The sequence below is a fragment of the Pipistrellus hanaki genome, assembly GCF_964339955.1.
Source record: "Pipistrellus hanaki genome assembly, chromosome: 1".
Classification (NCBI taxonomy): Eukaryota; Metazoa; Chordata; class Mammalia; order Chiroptera; family Vespertilionidae; genus Pipistrellus; species Pipistrellus hanaki.
Window position 1 is genome coordinate 183,108,974 of NC_140503.1, and position 17,545 is coordinate 183,126,518.

The 17,545-nt window shown below is 45.0% G+C and overlaps 1 protein-coding gene across 1 annotated transcript in view; it reads left to right on the forward strand.

Annotated features, from left to right (window-relative positions):
• The first annotated feature begins 1,223 nt into the window (after positions 1 to 1,223).
• TXK (TXK tyrosine kinase) overlaps positions 1,224 to 17,545 on the forward strand; it is a 56,862-nt gene continuing 40,540 nt past the window's right edge. Inside the window, exon 1 of the mRNA XM_084889449.1 lies at positions 1,224 to 1,397. Coding sequence (XP_084745575.1) covers positions 1,310 to 1,397 — 88 coding nt within the window. The 5' untranslated portion in view covers positions 1,224 to 1,309. The remainder of the gene's footprint in view (positions 1,398 to 17,545) is intronic.

The window sequence follows — 17,545 nt, forward strand, 5'->3', positions numbered from 1 at the left end:
AACTGTATGTACCCCGTCACACACACACACACACACACACACACACACGCACACCTTTGAACCGAGCTGTAGCTCATGCAAGGAGTGGACCATATTCGAGTCATACCCCAGTCTCACTGTCACACTTCTCACTCCTCCCTTCCTCACCGAGACTCCCCTCGCCCCCACCCCAGTCCCATCCCAACCTTCCCTTTTCACCCCGAGCAGCTGAGTTCAGGGTGCCGGATGGCGTGGCCGACAGTGCGGAGAAACGCAGCCCTTGCGATGACTGTTGTGTAGATCCTGGGTGTGGAGGACAAGGTGAGTCATACCTGGCAGGGTGTTTTTCAGAAATCTCTCAATGTTTCACTAAAACGTGAAGAAGAAAAAAAGTTTTTACGTAGAAGCATTGCTAGGGCAAGAGGTGAAGTAAAAATAGAAGAACCCACCCAGAATGCGCAGAGATCTCAATCTGTGAGGCAGAAAGTAGGTGAGCGTGCTGCCTCTTCATCAGAGCGGTTCCCTTTAGTTACAGTTAATTTTTAAAAATATATATTTTATTGATTTTTTTACAGAGAGGAAGAGAGAGGGATAGAGAGTTAGAAACATCGATGAGAGAGAAACATTGACCAGCTGCCTCCTACACACCTCCCTACTGGGGATGTGCCCGCAACCAAGGTACATGCCCTTGACCGGAATCGAACCCGGGACCCTTCAGTCCGCAGGCCGACGCTCTGTCGGATAGTTCCAGTTAATTTTTATATATTTTTTCCTAGGGGATGAAGTGAAGCCCATGGGTGCATTATTTATAGTGACGGTGTTTTTATATTTTTTGGCCATGCTCTAGTCACCTTTCATGGGGATAATTTTATTGGTTGCAACTCCCCCCCCCCCCCCCAAAAAAAAAGAAAGAAAAAGAAAAAAAAAAAAAGGTTTCCTCTAATAGTCCCTGCAGTGTCTATACCGAGTAAGGGGACAGAACATTCTAGACTGTGTACTCCAAAATTTACAATCTAATCCTGCTTCTGCCACTAAGCGTGTCCCTTCCTCTCTGCTTCCCTGTCCTGGGAGGGCAGTGTGATCTGGTGACTTTTAAGGCCCCTTCTGCCCAGTGTTGTGATTTCTTGCAAGTGCTGTTTGCTGGCGTCGCCCACACGGTTGGGAATGAGAAGCCGGTGGCTGGCGCCGCCCTCCCCGGAGATCTGGGTGCAGATTGTGGCACTTTCTCGGCCGCCATTCACACGCGTCTGAGGTTTCAGAACAGGAAGATAGGTGGGGTTAACCTTGCCCACGAGAAGCATCTTGGCGGAGCTACGATTTCAGTCGAAAGATGTGTTTTGGTGATGGGAGCAGCGCCGGCGAGCTGCAGGCTGGGGTGTGCGCTGCGGGCCGAGGGGCAGCCATGATCCTCTCCACCTGTGAGTAAGAGGGCTTTGCCGCTGGGCTTCGGGCTCGTGTGGTTCCGGGCATGTTACTGGTTCCTGAACACCAGAAGGCGCTTTCTCTAGGGCCGGGGGCTGGTGACATTTGAAGGAATCTTTTCCCCAGATGGGACAGGGTTTTGTTTGTTGTGCAAGCAATCGTTGTGGCGATATCATTTTAGGGAAGGCTCAACATGGAGAGGATGCAAAAGAAAGCAAAACAAACCACCGTGTCCTTAAATCCTCTCGGGAGAAATCCTGTGGAAGAGGTGTCTGATTTTTTAGAATGATATCTAGTGTCAACAGCTTGGCTGAAGAGGAGGAGACCAAGTTTGGTTCTGCTGCAGCCCAGGTGGGTCACCTGTGGCAACTTCTTCACACCAGGCTCTGTTTCTCCTTTCTATTGATTTTAGAGAGAGAAAGAGAAAGGAACGACGGGAGGGATGGAGGGAGGGAGGAGGAGAAGGAGAGAGAGAGCGATTTGTTGTTCCACGTGTTTGTGCATTCATTGGTTGATGCTTGTACGTGCCCTGATTAGGGATCGAACCCACAACCATGGCATATTGAGATGACATTCTAACCAACTGAGCCACCTGGCCAAGGCCTGCATCAGGCTCTCGTCTATAAAATGGTGACTCCCTTTTTTGCCCAACGTCCAACAAGACGTCCTAAAGGAACAATAGATAAAAATGACCCATCCTTCCTGAACTCCAGTTTGAAGTTGCTTTGGAAGACCATTAGGCCCCGTGTGCAATTTTCGGAAATGCTTATTAATTTCGCTCAGAAGGCCCTGTCATGCAAATAATGAAAACTACTGGAGGAAAACAGCCTTTGATCTCAATTCTGAATGACGAAGGAACCAAGCTCTTCACCAAGCTCAGTCCCATCCGGTGAAAGCAGAGGCTGGCTTAACAAAACGTGTACATTTCTGATTTTTAAGTGGCCATAGAGGAAAAGTGGTTGCAATTTTAAAATGTTTTCTGTTCGAGCCAAATCACCTCATAGGACCCAGCACTAGTTTGGAGAGCTTGTAAAAAACGAAACCCAGTTATTTCAGTCGTACTGACCTGAATCTAAGTTACGGCCTTAATCCTCCGGTAGATAAAACACGGGGCTGCCTGTTGTCAGGAAGGCAGGCCAAGCGGAGCCACGAAGAAAGCGCTCAGAGGCGGCTCTCCCCGCCACCCCCCCAATGGCAGGACTGAGGTGAACAGTGACTTAATGAAAACCTTTTTATTAAAAGCTCTGTGAGCATCTGCTCGTCATTTCTCCTGAGGTCAGAACTGGAGAGAAGGCTGTAAATTGCAATCGGAAAGGTTCGGTTATATATAAAATAAATACTGGTTGGGACAAGAACTAGAGGTTGCCCAAGGGTGAATAAGAGATGGCCTGTTGATGGGGATATTTTGAGGATCTCTCTGGCTGGCCTGGAAGGACATGGAGTTGATGAACTCTCCCTGTCCCTTCCAGCTTCTGGTAATTTGATTGGATGGTAAGAATTACCTGTTCCTTCTGCTATAAATTACAACTTGACATGGCTTCTTTTCCTTTTTTTTTCTTTTTCTTTTCTTTTCTTTTCTTTCCTTTTCTTTTCTTTTCTTTTCTTTTCTTTTCTGGGTAAAACCAAATACCGTGTTTCCCCCAAAATAAGACATCCTCCGAAAATAAGACCTACTTACAGGTTTCCTTCTTAGTGAAATATAAGGCATCCCTCAAAAATAAGGCCCCCCCAGGCTAAACAGGAGAGATTTGGTCCACTGATTCTGAAAGAAATGGAGTCACAAGAAATTCACCAGGAAATTCAGGAATTGGATTGTTATGATGATGTTCCAGAAGATGATGACATGATTGTCATTGAATAAATGAGCAAATTCTTGATACTGTAGGATTCACAGTTTGTCTGGTTTGTGTTGACAACTACCGTACTACCATACCGTATACAGGTAATAAATTTCCTTTATTTTCATTTAACAATAAATGTGTACCATATTCTTCTTCATGGAAAAATAAGACATTCCCTGAAAATAGGACCTAGCGCATCTTTGGGAGCAAAAATTAATATAAGACCCTGTCTTATTTTCGGGGAAACAGGGTATTTACTGTTGATAAGAGAACAAGCCTCCAAGAGTATTACTGCAAATCAAAAACATGCTTGTGTGTGTCTGCCGGGCCGGAGTCATTTGCCAGATATTTTTGCTGTTTTAAGAGCTGTGTACCATAGAAATCTGGCCCCAGGCTGATGCAGGGCAGGTCATGCGAGGAGACAATGGTGGAAGGAGAGACACTGAGCGGACTGAATAGGAGAGAGCCCGAGAGAGCTATGAACCAGGAGGTCAGGGTTCGATTCCCAGTCGGGGCCCATGCCCAGGTTGTAGGCCTGATCACCATTGTGAGGCGTGCAGGAGGCAGCCCATCAATGATTCTCTCTCATCATTGATGTTTCTGTCTCTCCCTCTCTGAAATCAAAGGTGAAAAAAATAGATTAAACAAATGCGTATTTATGGACTCATCTCCATAGTTTGATCTGGGAGGTGAAGTCGGGACCCCTTCCTCGGAGTGTCTTTCTGGAGCCTCTTTTCTCTCCACGCCCTCTCTTATTCCTTCCTGTATTCCACCCCCACACCAGCCCTGCTACGTTAATATCTTCTATTATTACTTGAAATGTGTTTTATACTTAGTATAAGTAACTCCATGTAATGTGACTTGAATCCATTTTGTAAAACGTGAGTTTTACAAAATGGATTCAAGTCACATTACATGGAGTTACTTATACTAAAACACATTTCAAATAATTTCTTTTACTTAAAATACAATAAAATCAGAATAAGATAAAAAATATCAATACAATTCACACTTAAACTATAAATCACTCATAAAAGTAAATGCTTCCGTTCCTATTTAAAATCACACAAATAATTATTCTTACACTGTTTTTAAATCCTTAATACATCACACTAATATTCCTAGAGCAGGCCCCCTCCTGTCTCACGCCCTGTGCGGTCCCTCTCCCTGAGGATGCAGCCAGTGGAGAACCCCATCGCAGGCAGCCAGGGTGCACGGCCTGCTGACTGCCGTGGGGGCGGACTTGGAAGTGAGTCTCAGCTCGGTCCTGCTAAGCCGGATTCCTGACCCGCAGGCATTGTGAGATAGTGAGTGTTTCACTCCTCTAGGCGTGCAGAGATTTGTCTCCGACGATGGATAACTAATTCAGTGGCAAAAGGAGACAGAACCATGGGCCCCAAACAAACCTGGCCACTTTCCCACCCCTCTGACTCCGCCGGAGCCAGATATTCTCAGAAACGGAGAATTTCTCAGTGAACACCTTTGTCTTTCCTTTGTGAATCATCTCACTGTGACCCCTGCTCTGCCCGTCATGGGAACTGTCATCGGGGCAGGCGCTGTGGGTCACCGTCCGGGAGGCTTCCGTGGCCTCTGGGCGCTGCCCTGCAGGCTCCCCTGTCCGTCCTCGGTGAGGCCCACTGGCCAGCACCGTCTGCCCACTTCCTGCCGGCCGAGGGCCGGGGCGCCCAGCCTGCCCGCAGGCCTTGTGGCCGAGCCCTCCTCCACAGCCTGAGCCGGCCAGATGTCTGGGCATGATTTCTGTGAGCGTTTCATAAACTTGCAGCCCGCAGACAACGGTCTTCTAGGAAATCACTACTCTGAGACCTGGGGGCGGGAGGACTTGTGTGTGAGTCGGCTGCTCCCAGCTCCCATCCACTGGTTACTGCAGAGAGCTCACAAGGGCTTCAGGGCGCTGGGATGTTTGGTGCTGGCTGGGGGGATGGCGGGGGGGGGGGGGTGGTGGGGGGTGGGGGGGGGCTGGGAGCCTGGGAGCCTCTGCTCTTCCTTCCTGCACCCTCTACTCCCAGGACCCTGTTTCCCCTGGGTCCAGCGCCCCCTCTAACTCCCCAGCCTTTTAGAATGTCCTCACCCCTTTCTGAACTCAGCAACCCTTCAGGCCCCAGCCAGACCAAGCATCAGTCTTATCTTCCACCCAAATCCATCCGGTTACTGTCCCATGAGCGAGGGGCCTGCTCTCTGTTTGTTGGCAGCGAATCCCGTAATGTAGTCACTCCTCTTACTTTAAGGTTTCACAGACAAGGATAATGTTAAAATCCGAGTTTGGGCTCTCATAAATAGCGGGTTGTTAACTTATTTTGTCCGTAGTTTTAAAGAGATTAGCATCTCTGATGAGCATCATTTCTTAGAAAAATTGACTTTTTTTTTTTCTATCAAAAAGAAATCATAGGAGCGTTCCTTTGGCATTTCTGTTCAAGGGTGTTCTTTTAACGTCAAAAGGAGGCGCACACACAACACAGGAACAATTTAATGTCTCCAATATGTAGAGTGCAGAATCAGAGTAAAAGACAGCTTTCCAGATTGGAAAACATTTCAATAAAAATATCAGATTCCTTCTCTCTCTCTTTCCCTCTCTCTCTCTTCCCCTCCCTACCTTTCCATTCTCTAGCTTAGGGGTGTCGAACTCAATCAGAGAAGGGGCCAAAATCTAAAATCCAGCCTAAATCGCGGGCCGAATGGTTTACTGAACAGTCATAAACTGACAATGTCATAAACTGACAGCGGAGTGCAGTGATGACAGCGCGGTGCGGGCCACATTGCAAGGCCTGGCGGGCTGGATTTGGCCCGCGGGCCTTGTGTTTGACACATGTGCTCTAGCTTATTCTCCCCTTCTTCCTTTCATTTTTCCCTTTAATTGATGTGGGTTCTTTTTAAAAATTTTTTTTTTTCTTTTATTGATTCCAGAGAGGAAGGAAGACTGAGAGAGAGAGAGAAATAGAAACATCAATGATGAGAGAGAATCATTGATCGGTTGCCTCCTGCATGCACCCTACTGGCGATCAAGCCTACAACCCGGACCTGTGTCCTTGACCAGAATCGAACCCAGGACCCTTCAGTCTGTAGGGACACTCTACCCACTGAGCCAAACCGGCTAGGGCTGGTGTGGGTTCTTGTTTCTACATCTGGGAAGCCTCCTCTGGTGCCTAATCAGAGGCAGACATGGCCTCCCAGATAACAGGTGAGTCCGTCGAACCTGGGACCCTTCAGTCCACAGGCCAACGCTCTATCCACTGAGCCAAACCGGTTTCGGCTTATTTTATTTTTTTGAATTGCAGACGTGGAGGAGCCGTGTGCGGTTTTCGTATTCTGCTGTGCGGGGCGGTGTGGTGGTTTTGGATCAGGGCCTAGCGGAGGGTTTGGGGTCGGTAACTGCTCGAGTAAAAGACACGACGCTGTGGACACATCCCCTCGGCTACATATCAGTAGGATCCCTCCTCCCCCGCCGCTCCAGGAGCCCATTTGTTAAGAAATCGGTCTGAGGTGGGAATGCTGACATCAGTGAGGAAGCCGTTCTGAGAATGCCTGGGGGGAAAGGAAGGCACATCTTGTAGTGAACTCAGAGGCTCGGCTCCAATCACCGGAGCCCTTTCTGCAGAGCCACAAGCCGCCCAGGTTCTCCTGCCCCCAGCCCTTCGGCTGCAGAGGCTGTTGACCTTGGAATTAATTCCTTGCCTTACAGCCACACCCTGGGGTGTGCGGGTGGGCGACTAGCCTGGTCCTTGGTTCAGGGCAGCTCTTGAAACGGAGCCTGTTAATTCCTGTTTCCAAGTAGAAATCCCTAGCCAGGTGCCAGGGAGGATGGCCACGTTCAGTAGGAACGAATTTCACTTGAACCACTAACTCAAAATGAAACCCTGACATCAGAAACGCCGGGGGATGAACACGGGGTTATGCTGATACGCAAACCTCAAAACATGAGACACGGAAGGAACGCACCAGCCTTGCTTCCCGGAGGGCAGTGGCCCCACAGCTTTCCCTCGGACCTTTCTTTGCGGGGATGAAAGGTGGGAGGGAGCTGTTCTGGGAAGAAGGGGCGCTTCTCACACTCGCCCCGCTCCAGTGCGCCCTGGTGGAACCGGGTCCCCAGACAGAGCCCGGGTGCAGCCACCCACTCATCTGGAGGGGAAAGGGATGCAAATAGGACCTGCTCGGATGAAAGAAGGGGGGGCAAGCCTTCCCGGAAAAGAACACAGACACCTAATCAAAGGAGAGGCTCCCGGCCTAACCCAGGAGAGAGAGAGGAGCCGGCTCCGAAAGGTCACAGAGACTCCGCGGGCCGCGATGCCCTTTTCCGGACTCGCCGGTACAGGATACAGAATTAAAGATATTTGCTGGGGACTAAGAAGCCGATGAAAGGAACAGCGCAGAGGTCAGCCTGGGAGGGGAAGCCCTGGTTCTTCCCTGCGATAATCCTCCCGGCTGACCAGATCCTCCCAGTGTGCAAATAGTCACTGCCCCGCTCCGGGGCGTGTTAGTCTCCCGGGCAAAAGCCCTGGGGATGCACGCGTTTCTGCCCAAACTGGGCGTTTCCCAAAGGCGCAGAGTGCTTCCTGTCTGCAGGGATTCAGCAAACACAGTTCAAAGAATGGCTTCTGTCATCACCGTGTGCAACGTGGAAGCGGCTCTCCCTTTATTTCTTCGCCGGGAAACCCCTGTGATGCTGCAAACGGAACATGACCGTGACTCTAATGATCACTGTTATCAGCCTGGGAACGAGTCCATCCTTCCATCTGTAAAGATGCCTCGTGTCTAGGAAAGTCCTGCCAAACAAGGGAGAGCCAGGGAGCAGTTCGGCCCCCCCCCCCCCCGTTTGCTGTTTTGCGTGCTCAGCAATTTGTTATTGGGCAGCGACTGTGTGCTGGGCAGAAGGGAGGGAACCATCCACAAGGCAGGAGCGGGCCTTCCTGCTTCAGGGGAGAGAACAGATGCCTTCTCATCATCACAGCAGCGGCAGTGGAGGGTGGTGCCTCCGTTGAGGGCAATAGTCTTTGCTATTGAATCAGGAAAAAAAACAAGTATTTGAAAATTCTAGGATCCGGAAAGCAAAGGTAACTCAGGGAATGTCCTCGGGTTCTCTAACCAGCCCTCCTGCTGTGCAGTCATGTGTTGTGAGTTCAGCGTACAGCAGAAGGCTTTTTTCCTAGTTTCAGATAGCAATTCTGCCTGCTGACTGGTAAGAGCAGGTTTGCTTAGAAAGTTGTCTGTGTTTCATTTTGAGGTATGAGGGTGGTTAACGTGATGGTTCAACTTGGCTGGGCCATGATGCCCAGATAGTTGGTCAAACATTATTCTGGATGTTTCTGTGAAAGAGTTTTTGGGATAAGAGTAGCATTTACATATTTGGATTTGAGTAAAACATAACGTGGGTGGGCCTCATCCGATCAGCTGAAGGTCTTAGTGCACATGTGTCAAACACAAGGCCCGCGGGCCAAATCCAGCCCGCCAGGCCTTGCAATGTGGCCCGCACCGCGCTGTCATCACTGCACTCCGCTGTCAGTTTATGACATTGTCAGTTTATGACTGTTCAGTAAACCATTCGGCCCGCGATTTAGGCTGGATTTTAGATTTTGGCCCCTTCTCTGATTGAGTTCGACACCCCTACTAGTGGGACAAATTCTTCTCCTGAGCAGGTGGGAATTCTGCTAGCAGACTGTCTTAAGACTTGAACCGAAGCTCTTCTCCGAGTTTTCAGCCTACCAGCCCATCCCACTAAATTTTGGACACACCAGCCTTCACAACCTGTGAGCCAATTCCTTGAAATAAATCTCTGTTCACTCTAATACAGGTGCCATGTTTAGATGAAAATGCCTTTAAAAGAAACTGCAGTACAATAGTATAATGTTTCCTATTATATCATTTATACCTTATCAATAATAAGTTTCGGAGTCTCTCCGAAGAGCTGTTTTACTAGTGGGAGAGAAAGCCCATTAGAGTCCGGAATGGAAGGGACAATTGCCTCTGAGTCAGGGGTAGCCAATAGGCTCAGAGCAGAGAAGCTGGGGCTGAGGATCCGCTTTGGCTTACGTGGCCTTGTTCCTGTTTCCTCTCAGAGGGAGAACCACATTAGTTTCTAACTATTTACTTTAAATATATCCTGTGAATATCCCCAAAGCTATAAGGAACTGCGTAAGGAAAAAGACTGAAAATTAAATGTTCACTGCTATATTCTAGGCACTTTGCCTCGGCTCTTTTTTTTCCTACCCTCTATACATCTCCTACAATATATAGTGATTCTTTTTAATTTTTTTCAGTATATAGTGATTCTTGATCAGTATACAGTGATTCTTTTAAAAAATTTTTATTTTTATTTATCTTTAATTTTTATTTTATTTTCTTTTATTTTATTGTTTGAAGCATTACAAATAATAGTACATTTGTCTCCTTTTCCCCCCCTTGACCTCCCCCAAGCCTCTCCTACCCCCCCCCCCCCCCGTGTCTTGAATCCATTGGTTATGTTTATATGCAAGCATACAAGTCCTTCGGTTGATCTCTTACAGCCCCTGCCTCACTCCAACCTCCCTTGCCTTCCCGCTATAGTTTGACAGTCTGTTCAATGGTTTGTTTTTTTTATCTCAATAACTATTTCCCCCCATTTCTTTTCTTTGAAAAATCTTGCAACTGCAGACTAGAAATAAACATATAATAACAAAGAACGTTTGAGTCCCAATTTCAGTGTCTAACAGTTCTGAGACCCAGTTTCAATGTCAAACAGTTCCTTATGTGTACATGTCAGCAATGATATCTGGATGATGGACAGATGGTGGCAATGCAAGTCCGACCCTCTCTGGTTTGGTCCTGGGCAGCCTGCAGCAATGACAGCTGCTGACTGCTAGTGTGACCAGGCGTCGTCAGCGTCTTCCATCTCTGGGCTGTTTCTCCTCTTGTCTTCGTGGTTGGAGTAGACCTGACAACTCCTTTCTGTTGCAGGAATCCCCATGGTCTTGGAGTAGTTTTCTGAAAATATACAAACATTCTTGACCAAAAGTTAATAAAGAAATCTTTTCTATAAAATTGACTTGGGATCTTTTTTATTTTTGCCCAAACAATTTTCCTTTGGCTTATTTTTACACCATGTGTGATTTTCATGGGTGTCTTGCTGTTAGCATTACAAATGAAAATGAATTTTCTACAGTAAAAATTTTCTAGATGTAATTTACTTACAGGATATTTTCCCTTACATGATATTACCCTACTATCCCTCCTTTTTTTTTTTTTTTTTTTTTAATGGACGCTTTTGTAAATTTTGTAATGCAGTCTTGATAACTTTAAATTTTAAGTTTTTTCACAAAAATAAGACTGCTTTTGGTTCATTTCATGTTAGGTGACATACAATACTATGTTAGTTTCAGGTGTACAATCCAGTGATTAGACATTTCTTTACCTTTCAAAGTGATAACCTTGATAAATCTAGTATCCATCTGACAACAAATATAGTTATTACAATATAATTGATTGTATTCCCTGTGTTGTACTTAACATCCCCATGACTATGCTATAACTATGAGTATTTCTAAATCCCTTCACCCTTTTCAACCATCTCTAACCCCCCCTCCCATCTGGCATCCATCAAAATATTCTTGTATCCATGAATGTGTTTCTGTATGGCTTGTTTATTTATTTTGTTTTTTAGATTCTACATGTAAATGAAATCATCTGGCATTTGTCTTTCTCTGACTTATTTCAGTTAGCATAATACCCTCTATGTTCACCCATGTTGTTGCAGATGGCAAAATTTCGTTTCTAAAAATGGCTGAATCATATTCAACTGTGTATATGCACCACTTCTTCTTTACCCATTCATATATTGGTGGACATTTAAGTTGCTTCCATATCTTAGCTATTTAAATAACACTGCCATGGACCTGGCTGGGTGGCTCGGTTGGTTGGAGTGTTGTCCCACGTACCAAAAGGTTGTGTGTTTGATTCCCAATCAGGGCACATACCTATGTTGAAGGTTCAATCCTTGGTCAGGGCACATACAGGAGGCAACCGATGGATGTTTCTCTCTCACAACGATGTTTCTCTCTCTCTCTCTCTTCCACTCTAACAATCAATAAAAACATGTCCTCAGTGATTAAAAAAAAATCTTAAAAAAAAAAAAATAATGGTGCAGTGAACATATAGATGAACATGTCTTTCCGATTTAGTGTTTCGGGCGGGTTTCTTCAGATAAACACCCAGAAGCAGAGCTGTTGGGCCCTTCATTGTCCCTTGTAATAGCTTTTGTTTTCAAGTCTGTTCTGTCTGGTATAGGTATTACTACCCCAGCCTTTTCTCTTTTCTTTTCCACTTTCATGAATTATCTTTTTACATCCTGTTACTTTCAGTCTGTGTGTATCTTTTGATCTGAAGTGGGTCTTTTGTAGACAACATACGTGAGGGTCTTGTTATTTTTATTTTATTTTTATCCATTCAAGCAATTAATCCATTTGCTTTTAAAATAATTTTAAAAATATGTTATTATTATTATTATTATTATTATTATTATTATTATTATTTTTAGAGAGAGAAAGAGAAGAAGGGAGAGGGAGAGATGAATAGAAACATCAATTGGCTGCCTCTTGCATACCCCCTACTGGAGATCGAGCCCACAAACCAAGCATGTGCCCTGACTGGGAATAGGTAGGACTGGCAACCTCTAAGTGCATGGGACAATACTCAACCTTGTTGCTAGATATGTATTTATTACTATTTTATTATTGATATGTTGACCATTTTTATTGTTGTTGCTTCTTCTTAAAGAAGACCCTATAACATTTCTTGAAATATTGGTTTTGATGAACTCTAGCTTTTCTTGTCTGTAAAGCTCTTTAACTGCCCTTTGATTCTAAATCATAGCTTTGCTGGTAGAGTAGTCTTGGCTAGGTCATTGTTTTTCACAAATATTTTGTGCCAATATCTTATGGCCTGCAAAGTTTCTGTAGAAAAATCACCCTGGACTTGTATGTCTATTTCCTTCATCAGGTTAGGGACAGCTATTTTTTCAAATAGGTTTTCAATTTCTTGCTCTCTCTCTCCTTCCACACACCATGATGCAAAGGTTGGTATCCCACAGTCTCCTTACACTATCCTCATGTTTTTGGATTCTTTTTTCTTCTTGCTGTTCTGACCGTTTTCTGTTTTCTTATTGTCAGAGACAGCAGGATTGCTGCTCAGCACTGCTGCTCTGAGCTGTTCTGAGTCCAAGTATCCTTCTGAATTCTTCCCGACTACTCCATGGCTGGTTCTTCCTCGAACCCTTCCCCCTGAACTCACTGTTGGGAACTTAGTCCAAGTTCCACCTTTATCTTCTGCTCACAGAGAGACAGGCCAATCCTCCGTGGCGGGAAGATGGAGAGGCCATGAGAAGTGTTGGGTATCTAAGAATGAGTCTTTATTGCAGATCCAATGGCCACATAGCCATCAGACAAGACAGTTTCTTGCAGTAAAATCCATATAGGCAGGCAGCTGGACACTGACTGGTGAACACGTATCTTTCTCACAAAAGCAGCATTAATCTCTGCCCCCCTGTTAGTATCTGAGCAGCCGCAAGCTACCCCACACTCACCGCCTTACATTATAGCAGCACCTGAGCTCTTCCTTAGAGCTTCAGGCTCAGCAGCTTCTCCTGTCTACCCTGCCCGGCACACTGGCTGGTTAACATGGTAGCTATATCTGAGCTCTCTGCGAGCTCTTAGCCTTACATCGTAGCAGGATCAGCTCTCAGTCTGTCTCAGCTCTCTAGCCTCTCCTGCACACATAGAAGCTACATTCTCTGTGTCTACTGTCTCTGCTTCTCTGAGCTCTCTCTGCCCAGCTGCTCTCCCTCTAGCAGACTTCTCTACACACTCCTGGTCAGGAAACCGTACATTACTCCAGAGGCAAAGAGTGGGCACCAAGAGTGACATCACATTTGGGTTACAGAAGGGCACAGTGTGCCGTGTGCCCTTGCACCCACTTGGTATCTTAGCCTGATTGGGATTCCCAGGCTCAGAGTCCTTGGACATCCCATTTAGGCCCATGGCAGAATGGCCTTGAACATCCCAGTGTATGAATAAGAAGGTGAGGAAGTTCTCATGAGAGGCCAAGCTGCAAACTGAGGCTGGCTGCTGCTAGTGCCAGCCCTTCAGTCACTTAGCAAGAAGTACGGAGTATACAGAGACCAGATGCTTCTTGTTTGAAATTTTAGCAAAGTCTGAAGCATGAGCTAAGAGAGGCTATTTGTATGAAAAAGCCACTGGAAAATGCTTGGGTGGTAGGGTGGGGTCTCAGGGAATCACCAGGTTGGGGTGAACAGTCTGAGGGAAAAGAGATTAGTGCCCCTGACTAAATCTCAGGTATTGCATGCTTTAAAATAAATGTCAGGTATTGCATGCTTTAAAAATTCTTATAGCACACTGGTTGAAAATTGCTGCCTTAGATAGTCAAATAAAAAAAATAAAAAAATGACAACAGCCAGCACAACAATAGTCATAGGTATTCATGCTCTGTCTTGAACCATAAATATATACACCATCTAATAGAGTTATACAATATCTTATTGGTCAATTCACATAAGAAGGTCGCATCTGATTGGTTAATTCTTGGTACCAGAAATCCTATATACAAGTATAAGTATCTGATTTAAAGAAAAAAATTCACTTCGGAACCAAAAGGGTAGGCAATTATTATTATTATTTTGTAAATCAGTCAAAGTTATACCCTTTTTTTTTTTTTTTTGTCAGATCGGAAAATATATATTTTTTGTCACGTGCCAAGGAATTTTAGTAATTAGATTATGTGTGCTGTGAAGTGAAAAAAGGTTGAAAATCACTGCCATATGCTGTCCTAATATAGAAAAAAAATGAACACCAGAAAGGTTTTAGCCATTTTATTTAGCTCTCATAGTTTAATGCTTAGTTTTGAATAAGCTTCTTTCTTTCTTTTTAATGTATCTGGGACAAAAGATTAGACTGATAGCCTACTACAAGTGCTAGCTAAAGCTCCGGAAGCTCAGTTTTCTTCAATTTTGCCGTTCCACTTAGTTGAACAGTTGACCACAAAAGATCATGGTAAGCCTAGCTTTCTCTGCAGCCAGCATTGAGCTGTGAGATATCATGTGGTGAATGAGGTACTGAGAAGTGGAGCCCAGATCTAACATGGTGGTGTAGCTATTGGGGAAGCCTTACTTATAGATACTTACTGAGTTTTGCTATGTATGAGGCACTGATGTTGGATGCTATAAAGAAGACAAAAATGTATAAGATCCAGTCCCTGAAATTGGAGAGCTTGCAGTCTGGATCAGTGGTTCTCAGTTAGGGGTGATTTTGCCCCCAGGGGACATTTGACAATTCCTGGAAACATTTTGATGGTCACAGCTAGGAAGAGGGGGGGCGGGGTGCTAGTGGGGTGTGGAAGTGTTGGTGCTGGTGTTAGTACATAGAGGTCAGTGATGCTGCTAAACAACCCACAATACACAGAACAGCCCCCACAACAAAGAACGATTCAATTTAAAATGTCAATAGTGGTTTGAGAAACCCTGTGGGAAACTGAAAGACATTTTAATGACCATCTAATTAAGGGCCACAGGGTAGTGTAGAATACATGTTCTTTGGGAGCCAAAGGAAGATAAGTTGGGAGAAGACTGCAAAGGCTTCCCCCCCCCCCCCCCCCCCCGCCTTTTTTTTTTTCAGGCCAGAGGCAGGCAAGGTGTCTGTGAGAACAGAGCAAGTCGGGAAAAGCGGGTGCAGCAGGAACTGGGGAACAGTGAGTGTCAAAGTGGGACTGGCCATATGACGGAAGGCCGTTAGCACAAGTCTTGATGCCATGTGTGATTAAGAGTCTTTTTCGATGCTGAAGATATAGAGCAGTTGGCTGAGACAGACTTTTAGGGAAACGAGTATACAGAATGGATCGGAGGAGAGAGGGCTCAGAGGCAGGGTTGGCCAGTTCATTCAGGCACTGAGCAAACACTGGTTGCACAGAGGTTAAGAGAAGAGACTGTGGGATCAGCCTGCCTGAAATCCAGTCCTGCTCTCCACTTACAAGCCCTTGACTCTCAGCAAGGAAGACTCTCTTTTGAGGTTCAAATTCAGCATGGTGAAGAGCCATCTGCTTCACATTGTGAAAATTAAATGAATTAATGCAGGAATGCAGGTGTTAGCTCAATAAGGCTTGGGCTGGGTCGGTAGCAGAAGAGATAAAAAGTAAAATGCCAATTTGAATAGAATAATGGCAAATTGAATGTTAAGGAGGGGGCTCAGAAAGAATTAAAGATTTCTATGATAGACTCATACATACACAGACATGGCAAATTGGGAAGGGAAATTGATAGAATAGATTTCTTATTGGAACTTGCAAGGAAGATGATAATTTTGGTTGAGCAAAAGGTAAGACGGTGGTTGAAATAAAGAAATAAGCCTTTTACACCTATTACTAAACAATCATGTATATGTAAAAACTTACTAATGCCAAAATAGGCACCTACCTAGCCCACCATCTTACCTGATTTCCTGGAGACTTTCCTTCTTTGCAATCTACAAGTTTTAGTTTTTGAAATATTTTAAGCATATGGAAAAATAAAGAGAGTAATGTAACATGCCAGTGATTATCCAAGGAGTAAAGCGACTAGTATCAACACTCTTTGGCTTGGATGACATTGCAGATACTCCTCAATTCATGGTTTTATATCCTTATATTGAAAGTAGAAAATGTTGTAAGTTGAAAATGCATTTAAAACACCTGACCTACTGAACATCATAATTTAGACCAGCCTAACTTACACGTGCTTAGAACACAAGATTCAGAAAACGCTGGCAATATTGGTTGTGTGATTGTGTGGTTGACCGGGGGCTGTGGCTTGCTTCAGCTGCCCAACATCACGAAAGAGTCTTGCACCACATATCACTAGCCTGGGAAAAGATCAAAATTCAAAGCATGGTTTCTACTGAATGCATATCGGTTTTGCACCATTATCATCTTGAAAAACTTATTAAAGTTGATGAACAACATAGACTGATGAACAAGAACAGACCCAGGGATAAGGAGCCATGGGTCAGACTGTTGGACCTCAAAGGGAGGGTGGGGATAAAAGGGAGAGATCAACCAAAGGACTTGGGTGCACACATATGAGCCTAACCAGTGGTCAAGGATAATAGGGGGGTGGGACATGAGTGGGGGTGGGGTGGGGATTGGAATGGGGGGTTGAGGACAAATATGTGATACCTTAATCAATAAAGAAATTAATTAAAAAAATGAAGTTGAACTATGGTAAGTTGGATTCATTTATAAATGGTTTTAGTATATCCTAAACCATGAGACCATAGGTAATTGTTGCTCACTTTGCTGGACTATCTTATGAAGGTTTCTAGGCTGAATGCAGATTTTACTCAGCATTGGCTGATGGCCAAATTGTTCTCCATCTTCAGTGTCTAGTAAAACTCCCTTCCACATAGACAGTTGGGGTCCTATCTTCCTTTACTTGAAGGACTTTCATCATCTCGTTCTACACCACCTCCCTTACTGTTCCCTTTGTCCTAGTGTCCCTGTGTAGTCTGTCCCCAAATACAGTTTCCATTTTCTCATTAGGACTAAATCAAGACAGGAGGGCACTCTGAAAAGGTTATAATTTGATGCTCCTTCAAACCAATTCATTTACATATTCATTCACTCAACACATATTTCTTGAGTATGTATTTTATGTGTCAAACACTGTTCTAGCCTCTTGGGATATAACTGTGAAGAAAATAGACAAGGATCATTGTTTACCTTCCAATAGGGGAGATAGACAGTAAAAAATAATAATACATTAGAATAGGGGTGTCGAACTCAATCAGAGAAGGGGCCAAAATCTAAAATCCAGCCTAAATCGTGGGCCGAATGGTTTACTGAACAGTCATAAACTGACAATGTCATAAACTGACAGCGGAGTGCAGTGATGACAGCGCGGTGCGGGCCACATTGCAAGACCTGGCGGGCTGGATTTGGCCCGCGGGCCTTGTGTTTGACACATGTGCATTAGAAAATGAGAAATACTGTTTAAAAAGAAAAAAAAAAAGTAGAGCAAAGTAAGTAATCTCAAAATTAGGGAATGCAAGTGATAATAATAATTGTCCAGAGTACTTAGGAAGGTGAGGTTTGAGCCGACTTGAAGGAACAGAATGAAAATGGTTAATACTTGTGTGAACAGTGGTCAAGGCAAAACAAAAGCAAAGAAGCCATGGTGCGAACAGGCCTGGGGTGCTCCAGAAACAGCAGTGAGGGTAGTGCGGCCGGAGGAAGTGAGCAGAAGCGTACTGGTGAGAAGGTGAGAGACCACAGGAAGCGAG